Below are 10,410 nucleotides of genomic sequence, written 5' to 3'. Positions count from 1 at the left end.
CTCAACCGGGATCTTGGGTTCATGTCACACTACACGTAACCCCACCAGCGAACAAATGTTATCTGTTTTTAATATAACGGGTCATTGACTGTCTTCCTTCTCTCTCTCTCTCTCTTTTTTTGGGGGGGTTTGTATATTCGGTGGCCTTTTAAGTGACACCTCTCTGTCTGCACACTGTGATTGCCTTGGCAACGGGCAGTAATCACCAGGCATTGTTCTGTGATTTTCAAATGCGAAGGATTCGAAAATTTCATTTCCACACCATTCACCTGAGGAAGGAGGAAGCCTCCGAAAGCTTGTGAAATTTAAAATAAATTTGTTGGACTATAACTTGGTGTTGTAAAATTGTTTACAATTGTCAACCCCAGTTCATCACCGGCATCTCCACAGCATGACTCTGAAGTGGGATAGAGTGAGTCTTCCTCCTCCAGGGAGTCTCATTCTGCTCATTCTGCTTTACTTTTTTTTATTTCAAGATACACTTTATTTCATAGAATTTAAAGGTACACACAGTTCAATGTAAATATCGCAATTCCAAACAGTACAGTTCAAACCAAAACACTACAGATTGTGCACAATTCAAACACAGTATTTCTTTTGACTCATGGTGTACAATACAAGGTGGGATGGCCTTACACGTTGGCCTCTCCCCATAGAGCCTTTGCATAGGTCACACCTCGCTTCAGTGTGTCCCGCTGCACGTGCTCCTGGACCTTGGAGTCTGCCAGTCGGCAACACTCAGTCGTGGACAGCTCCTTCAGCTGGAAGGCCAGAATGTTTCGGGTGGACCAAAGGGCCTCCTCCACCGAGTTGATCGACTTCCAGCCGCAGCTGATATCTGGGATAGGTAGTGGGATACGGTCCAGCTGGATGGGACGTCCTGCACCTGTTCAGCCAGCGTGGCCAGACCCAGTCTTCTCAGTGTGTTGGACAGGTAGAAACCCAGCACGTAGTGACACTTGGTGTTTGCGTACTGGGGCTCTACACATATCCTGAGGCAGCCACACACAAAGGTGGCCATCAGGATCAGAGCGGCGTTGGGGATGCTCTTCCCCGCTTTGTCTGGGGGCTTGTACATGGTGGGCCTGCAGACACGTTCTACCTTGGACCTCCAGACAAAGTGGAAGATAGCTCGGATGACTGTAACGGCAGAGTTGTAGGTAATGGGCCAAACCCTAGCCACATAGAGCAACACCATATGTACCTCACACCTTATCACCAGGTTCCTGCCGGTTACGGAGAGGGGTTGCCCCACCCATGTACCAAGCTTTTGTAAAGCCTTGCCAATCCGCTCCTCCCGGTTCTTTGTGCAGGCCAGGGGCCCCTCGAACCAGATTCCCAGCACCTTCAGGTAGTCAGAACTGATGGTAACGGGGACGAAGGACTGGGCCTCCCACCTGCCAAAGAACATGGCCTCACTTTTGCTTCTGTTCACTCTGACCCCCGAGGCCAGCTCAATACGGTCGCAGATGCCCATCAGTATGTGGACTGACTGCTGATCGGAGCAGAAGACGGTGATGTCATCCATGTACAGGGAGGCCTTAACCTGTGAGCCTCCGCTGCCTGGGATCATCACCCTCCCGATACCTGCATCCTTCCTGATGGGCGCCGCAAATAGCTTGATACAACATACAAACAAGACCGCGGAGAGAGGACAGCCCTGCCTGACTCGAGATCTGATCGGAAAGCTCTCTGATTCCCATCCATTGATTAGGACTGCACTACGGATATCAGCGTAGAGCAGTTGGATCCAATCACGGATTCCCTCCCCAAAACCCATTTTGGAGAGCACGTCCATCATGTACATGTGGGATATTCTGTCAAAGGCCTTCTCCTGGTCCAGATTGATGAGGCAGGTGTTCACCCCCCTGTCCTGCACATAGGTGATCATATCCCTGAGCACTGCAAGGCTATCAGAGATCTTCGTGCTGGGTACAGAACAGGTCTGATCGGGGTGGATCACCAGCTCCAGTGAAGACACGAGCCTGTTGGCAATGATCTTAGACAGAATCTTATAGTCGACATTTAACAAGGAAATGGGTTGCCAATTTTTGATTTCTTCCCTCCCCCCCTTCCACTTGTAGATGAGGGTGATGATGCCTTTCCTCATGGACTCTGGGATGCTGCTTGCCAAAAGCATACCCCCGCACACTTCCAGTAGGTCTGGGCCTATCCAGTCCCACAGAGCTGAGTACAACTTGACAAGTAAGCCGACGCTTTCGGGAGTTCTACTCTTCTCGAAGGACTGGACGGCCTTTGTCAGCTTGTCCAAGGTCAGTGGCTGATCCATGCTCTCTCGCTCTTTATCCTCTAAGACTTCTGTGATAGAGGACAGGAAGGACTGGGAGGCCATGCTATCTGTGGGCTTCACCTCATTCAGCCCAGCATAAAAGGATTTGCTGATCCTCAGTATGTCGGCCTGCGAGGACTGAGCCGTCTTCCTCTTTCAGGCTGCGGATCACAGAGGACTCTCTGTGCAGCTTCTGGAAGAAGCGCGAGCACATCTCGCCCTGCTCCAAGGAGCGGACTCTGGACCGGAAGATGATCTTGAGACCTCGGAGGCGAAGAGCAAGGCTTGCTGGCCCTTCACCTCTCGGAGTCCCCCCCCCCCCCCCCCCGACATTGACCCCCATCGACTGCAGCTGGAGCTTCACACTTATGCCGGGGAACCCCTGACTTCAGATTCAGGTTGCATTTACGTTATTGTGTGCAGTGCAACCCCTTTGTTCAAGCGCTACAGTTGTGGTGTAAATGCATCCTTAGTCCAATTTGCTTCTGGGACCCAAATAGTGGAAAATATATACGTGGTCAGTGCAATGCATGATCTGTGATGTTTAGCAGTTTGATATGAGTTGGGGAGTATCAGGATCATGGGACCAGTATGACTGTTGCTACCATCTCAGAATAATGTCCAGCTCTAAATTTATTTGCGTGGTATCATTGCAGTTTTCTCGGTCAGGTAATGTGTGTTGGATGCGATTAATCGAGAAGCAGGATGGGCCAGATCGTGTGTAATTAGTGTAATTTCCGCCTATTTTCCGCATTATATATTTTTACGTGTACTGAAATCATGCATTACGGCCTCGTAGAAGTACATCAACACATGATTTGAACGAATTGCACTGGTTGCCGCCTTTGACATCTTTCCTATAGGTGTCACTTTCGCGTCGGAGCAGACCTTAGTTGCAGAACTCACAATTCACAATTGGATTCGCAATGTTCAAGAATGATTGTGCCATGTATTATATATGTTGGTTGATTTAATTCAGTCACATATTTTCTTATTGAATAATGTAACAATTGGAAATTAAAAGTGGACGAAATAACTTCCTGCTATTGTTTGATGTAAAGCGATATAAACAGCAGGAAATGTCAAACTCTAGAATGTGTGTTGGGACTTGGTTAACACCAGCAGCATGTAACCTTTCTAATAATGGGTAAAGATTAGCGAGCTAAGGGATCATTTAAAATGTCCAATATTTCCTTTTTTTTCACGTTTGCACTTTCTATTTTACAGGTGCTCCAAAAAGGTTACTAGCACTTATTCTTCCTTGTTGGGTGCTTAAATGTGTAACTATTTGAACATTTTTTTAAAGTACCATACATTTATACTGTGATTATACCCTTGTAATTGAGCTGCTTTGGAAATCAGAAGTGTTCAAGCACCGATTATATACCACAGTGGAGTCAATCTGAGAAGATTATAGAATCTACTCTTCACATAATGTGAGTTATCATATCAAGCATCTGCATTAAACATTAAAGCGCTGTTCTGTTTAAAAAATGCTGCCAAATAATATTATCTGCAGTCGGTTACGTTGTTCAAGGAAACCGGTAAAACCAGTAATTAGGTGCAATCTACCAAGGTCAGTGAAGAAATCGCTGAGATATCCAGAAATTGTTGGGCACTATTAAGAGCTGATTTAAAAGCACGTGTACATATATTTGCTACACCCTCTAACTCAGAATCACCCTGCTGGATTTTATTTACATGTGATTCTATTGGAAAAGAAACATTGATACTTGAACTTAGGCACTGGAAAGTTCTCTCCTAACCAATCGCTGACTTTGAAGTTGCTGTAAAAAGCCATGGATAGTTCTTATTTTAACGTGTTGGGGCCAATATTTTGTTAATCTTTACTGGCTGGCTTTTATTAGCTTAGTATTAATGTACCATATTAATACGGTGAGTCCACGTGAGTAGGAACCTCTGGCATTCACAAAGGATCCTACGGTGTTTCGTTATAAAAAGGTATTTGGTGATCGCAGAATTGATGTTGAGGTTGAATTTATTGCACAGACGAAATAAATAAAAGTCTATGTGCCAGTTAACGAGATGGGAGTTCTTTCTGACATTTCAGCTGAGCTGTTGTAACTGACAGATGATGTGTAATTTTCCAAATGTTAATCCAAAAGACGGTCACAAAATCCAAGGCAGAGTATGTATTCAGTCCGAGGTATTTTAAATGGATGGATTTTAATAGCAAAGTGAGTACATGGAAGAGACGCAATGGGGATAATGTGATATGTCCTGTTTGAAACAAAGCATCTGGGTTTGTTCTAAAATCACACAATTAAAATGATTTAAATATAGAAATTTTTATTTGTACACGAATAACAGCCAACATTTATTCGAAATAATAAATATTCAAAAATGTTTCATTTCTCAGTTACTTGAATTTATATGAAAGACCAAAATAGCTTTATGTCTTGTTTTCACGTTGCACGAAAATATATCGATCAGGACATCAAGTAAACATTGAATTGCCCCATGCCTGTTCAGCGCCGAAATAACGAGCATTATTGCACATAAACCCACACATATCCGCTCCAAGCGGAGGCGTACAAGAGAATTCCAATATCCTGACACAAGAAACGAAACAATGCCACAGAAAACTAAGATATAACGTTTCAGTAGGATAGCTTTTGACTAACATCAGGTCAGTTTTTTTGACAGTATTCTGTCGATGCTGTGTCACGTGAAACCACTGCCCGAAGTTTCTTAACGTGCGAAGCTATTCGGAAACAAACTGCAAAATGACAGGCAATGCAAACCTTCATTTTAATGCGAAACGGATAGAGCTTTAGTGCTGATTCGAATGCGCAACGTTGCAAAATACAGTTATGCACTTAAAGGTCACGAGAATAGACACAAACATAGACGCACACGAGCACATGGCCACGCCACATATGAACACACACGTTTGTTTTCCATCTTGTGAAAATTCGTGGAGAAATAATGGGATTACCTAACTTCTAACCCTAATTGTGCGCACGAGGCTAGTAAAACTGTTGTACTTCTAACAGCTAAAGAAAACAGCGGCTCCTCCTCCTCCTCACATACAGACGTCCCAACATGATCGCACGCAAATATTCTACATTACCCTTGTCCTGTGAGGTAGGGCTATCTTTTCATACAAACACACACACTCACACAATTGGTCAGCAAACTCTGAGCATCATACACACAGCGATACTCCATCTGTAACTATTATTCTCTACTTTACTGACAGCTACTGTAGCGACTGAGCTATTTTACTCTAAAATTTGTAGGAAACGCAATCAATACGCGGTCCACAATGTTATTGCACTTGTTTGAGATCGCTTCTTCGCCGAATAAAATCTCCTTAAGTTTTGCCATATTGTCTGACACAAACGGTGTACTCAATTATCATTCAAAGGAAAGCAGGGCGCAAGAAAAGCTTTCAGTAAAATCGACATGGCCTTTAAATAATCATGATGCTAGTTGTAAACATTTAAACATTCACTATTAATGCTCATGTAGCAACATTCATATAACTGTCCTGTTTTAATGAGCTGGCTACATCTCCTATTCGTATCACTTTCAAGACAATGTGTTGCATTGCGTTTACGGAACAATAATGAGGTAGGTGAATGCATGAAAAGTACAGCGGAATCTAGTCGGAACACACATGTTGCTGAGCTCCAATTTCACATTCCTCCTCCCCCCCCCCCCCCCCCACCTTGTAAAGTTGCAGAGTTCCACTGGCTGTCAGATGCCTCCCTTCGTGTCGTTATATTTTTTTTATATGACCGAATCCAGCAGCTTGCGGTCGTTCCCATTGGTATCGGGGCTGCAGTTGGGTGGCGTGCCCGTGACTGATGCGGCGCCTTCGAAGCTACAGTGCAACACGCAGCCATTCTCGACGCGGTCGTCGCTTTGCAAGGCGTTCTCGTTGGGATAGCCGCTGTGGTGTGAATAGGGCTGGGAGTCCCGACAGCCCCACAGCAGCGCTTTGAAGGCGTGTCTGAAGTCCGAACTCCTGCAGTAAATAAGGGGGTTGAAGGCAGAGTTGGAATAGCCCACCCAGTTCAGGAAAATAAATACGGTGTTGGAGATGCTGTCTTTGAAAATGACGTTCACGATATTTACTACGAAGAACGGCAGCCAGCAGAGTGTGAAAATGCCCATTATAATCCCCAGCGTTTTGAGAGCTTTGTGCTCTTTCAAATTTAGGAATCTGTGCGTCCTTTTCTGCCCCTGTTTGGCAGCCTTCCCGTCCACAGTCAGGCCATGGTTTAGGTTATTGTTGTGGTTGTGAAACCGACCCTGGCACTTGTTGATCTTCCTCAATTGCTGCCTTGCTTCCTGAAAGACCCTGGTGTATAGAAAGATCATGACTAGCAAGGGGAAGTAAAAGGACACGATGGAAGAGGAGATGGCGAATTCTTTGTTGGTGAGAAACTCGCAGCACTTGGGGTCGGCGTAACAGCTCAGGGAATCCTGGTCGTCCAGTCGCCACCACCCCATGTAGATGGGCAAGAAGGAGGTCAGCGCCGCTACAACCCAGACCACCAGCACCACGATCCGCGCCTTGCACTTGGTCAGGAGAGTTTGGTAGCGAAAAGGCGAAGTTATCGCCAGGTATCGATCCAAGGCGATCACGCACAGAGTCCCGATGCTCGCCGTTACGCAGAGCACATCCAAAGAAGTCCAAAAGTCACACCAGAAGTTTTCAAAGTACCACACTCCTGTAATATTGCGGACGCCCCCGAAAGGTACGACGATCAGTCCCATCACCAGGTCTGCACAAGCCAACGACGTTATAAAATAATTGGTGACCGTCTGCAGCCGCTGGAACCTGGCGATCGCCGTAATCACTAACACGTTTCCGAAGACTATCACCAGCACTATCACCGACATAACGATGCTTACTATAATCTTCAAGTCAGGGCTCAGGTCCTTCCTGGCGGTTGCACTGTTGGTCGCCGGTGGAGTAGTGACATTGAGAAATTCGGTTGTCAGGGGGTAATATGTACTTTCCTCCGAGCTGGTGATCTGTGATCCCATCTTAATGGCGGGGAAAGCGGCGCAGAAACTGGCACAAGCTGTTCGGTCTCTTGTCAAACCTCATTCAGGTTTGTTCCAGGCGGCCACTTGGCCCCCCTTCTCTCCTGTACATATCTGAAGCGGTGGTTAAGGAAGCTGTTTGAATGCGCCTAGTCTCTGTACTTATAGCCTTACGGAGGACGTCATGTTCTTTTACAACCAATCGCTGTGTACCTGTAGCTTCAAACACAAAAATCTGCACAGATAGTCTCTGTCAAGGCACTATTTACCTTTAAATGTTAGAAATGGGACAAAATATACCTGTCCATTCTGCCATTCATGCAAGAAATCGAGATTGAGCAAGTTTAGTTAAGTCAACACTACAAATGAAATGACAGGTCATTGATATTTAATATTTTCAGAATTTATTAGAACACTACTCATTTACGTAACTCTTAGTCACAAATGACACACGTTTAATGTAATGTAAAGGCAGATTCAATCATGGCCTTCAAAAGGGAAATGGATAAGTACCTGAAAGGAAAAATTTACAGGGCAATGGGGATAGGGCGGGGGAGTGGGACTAGCTGGATTGCTCTTGCACAGAGCCGGCGTGGATTAGATGGGCCGAATGGCCTCCTTCCGTACCGTGCACCTTTCTATGATTCTATGTATTTTACTTGGGATGAGGAGTTCTCTCCATTAGAAATTGGCTTCAAAACATTCATTTCATCAAACATATGCACATGAGAGCGAAGGGGACACTGTAACTCCTGTTATACCAAAAGGCGGTGAAGCCAGGATTTTTGAGAAAACCTCTCTCCGGCTGACAAAACATATTCCAGCATCTGGAGTTTGTTCTGAATTCTGATATGTAAAACGAGACCGCCTGGTTTTGGTTTCATTCTCTGCTCTTGTTTCACTCGGTTGAAAACGCGTGTTGTTTTTATTTCTGACTGCAAAGTTCCCGTTCGAAAATGTCGAGAGTTTCCACGGATTAGCAGTGAAGTTGGAGCCAGGGTGCGCTTAGAGTTGCTGACCTCACTCTCCGGCGCGCCACACACTACTGTCAACAGTCGTTTTGCCACTGGAGGGTCACATTTCATAAGCAGGGCACCAAACAGGCTGAACCAGGGCACAGAAGGACATGCTCGTGAAGCGGTCATAGAGGAGCTGCATTCTGGTCAGTGACTGCTACACCAAGCTTGTTTCCTGTACCCAAAGTTATACGCCAACATAACCAATCATAAATGCAATGAAAAATAAAATTCACATAATTATTTCTGCACTCAGTGGTCGAGTGGTCGCCTTCCACAGGGAAAGCAAAAGTTCTTAGGATACCTGACCTTAAAGGTTTCAGATACAATGTGCGTGTCCACACAACTTGTATGTTCATTATGATAAGCGCAATGGGGCGTTTTACTACATTAAAGGCGCTAAATAAATACAAATTGTTGTTGATAGTGCATATTTATAGCTTTCAAGAGATTTCTAGAACTGTTCGTGTCGTTTTATATTGTAGACATGTTTCATGCAAACGCTGGATCGCTCAGTTTCTCAACTCATATTTTGATTTGCAAGGAGACAGCCGTTCCAATGATTAAGAGCTGGACTGAAACCATATGTGAGTTCAAAGGAAGTCAATTAAAACTCTCTAAGTCTGATTTTTTTTAAAAAAAGATTTACTCTGGTAAGCATCTCCCCATTGACAGCAGCAAGATGCTTTGGTACGTTCCTGAGAAAATACGCTGGTAAATAACTGAAATTGAAAAACATAGATAAATCATAATTTGAAGTAGATTATAAATAGATTACAAATTAACATTAATCTGCATATTTCTGTCAACTTGACTCAGTTTGTGACATTTTTACCTCTTGAGTCAGAAGGTTGTGAATTCAAACCCTAGTTCAGGATTTGATCATTTTAGACTATCCCTGCAGTGTAGTTGCAGGTACATCCTTTGGATTACAGTGTAAACTGCAGCCTGTTTGGTTTGGGATGTCTGTTAAAGATCCCATTACACTATTTGAAGAAGAGCAGGGAGCTTTCCTAGTGTTCTGCTCAATATTCCTCTCTTTACACAGCATAAACAGATTAACTGATCATTCATCTAATTGTTGTGTGATGTGGCGTTTGCCTACGTAACAACAGTTTCTGCACTGTAAATTAATTCCTTGTAAGTAATAGGCCATGGGACTTTTTATGAACACCCGAGGCCTAAACTTTGTTCTGTAAATTGATCACAAGGTAATTGTGGATGAGAAAGGTCTTTCAGCTCATTTTGGCTCATCCATTTAAAATGACACCAAAAGTTCCCCCATTGCAGCATCAATTTCTTTCTTACATTATTCCAGGGAGGCCGCCTGCACGGTTCTATCCACGTGTTAATCACTCCGTGTGAAGAAAAACTTCGCGTTGTCAGTCCTAAATTCGCCTTTTACTAGTTTCAACCTATAACCCCTTGTATTATTAGCAGTTTAATTTAATTTTCCGGATTTCTCTTTTCCATAAGGTTTACAATCTTGCATACCCATGCGAGATCTTTTCTCAGACACTTCATTTAAATCCTTTAAGGTTCATTTTAATATCTCACCTGTACATTTAGCAGAAAAAATATTAGGGCTACAATTAATTCAGACACGTTAATATATAGTTAGAGGATCCCACAAAGGAATTACACTGATACTATGTTAACGTTATGTAAATCTTACTTTACGTACAGAGTACATCAGAACTATTGTCACCGGGTGAGGCCAAAGTAACAACTCGACAATGGATTTTGTAACAACCCCTTTATCGTTTATCACTGGCTCAGATAATATCATCTAAGTATCGAATATCCGTTGCACTTAGCAACAACTAGAACATGTAAAAATTCCATTCATCTAGATTGGTAACTGTAATAAGTGGTGGATGCATCACCAAAATCTTCAGTGATCAGCGAGACCCGGAGGGAGCAACCCAAGATTCAATTGATACCATATCTGAAGAAGCTCATGACATGTCGGTAGTAAACAGATCACATTCTCAGCAGGACGAGATGGAATGTTTAACATCTTCCCATTCCTATCTCCGCCTGCGAGAGCACTCTCAATGTTGGGAAATAGCTTCTGGCAGA

At 44.0% G+C, this 10,410-nt stretch overlaps 1 protein-coding gene across 1 annotated transcript; it reads right to left on the bottom strand.

The window, feature by feature from the left end:
• Positions 1-4,580: 4,580 nt before the first annotated feature.
• LOC137332513 (beta-2 adrenergic receptor-like) lies at positions 4,581-7,458 on the bottom strand. The gene has a single exon (XM_067996416.1). It carries the CDS (start codon positions 7,310-7,312, stop codon positions 6,047-6,049), a length of 1,266 nt encoding a protein of 421 aa, XP_067852517.1. The 5' UTR covers positions 7,313-7,458; the 3' UTR covers positions 4,581-6,046.
• Positions 7,459-10,410: the final 2,952 nt, after the last annotated feature.

Source organism: Heptranchias perlo, chromosome 14 (assembly GCF_035084215.1).
Source record: "Heptranchias perlo isolate sHepPer1 chromosome 14, sHepPer1.hap1, whole genome shotgun sequence".
Lineage (NCBI taxonomy): Eukaryota > Metazoa > Chordata > Chondrichthyes > Hexanchiformes > Hexanchidae > Heptranchias > Heptranchias perlo.
Note: the sequence above shows the minus strand (reverse complement) of the source record. Positions and strands in the feature narration are given on the sequence as shown.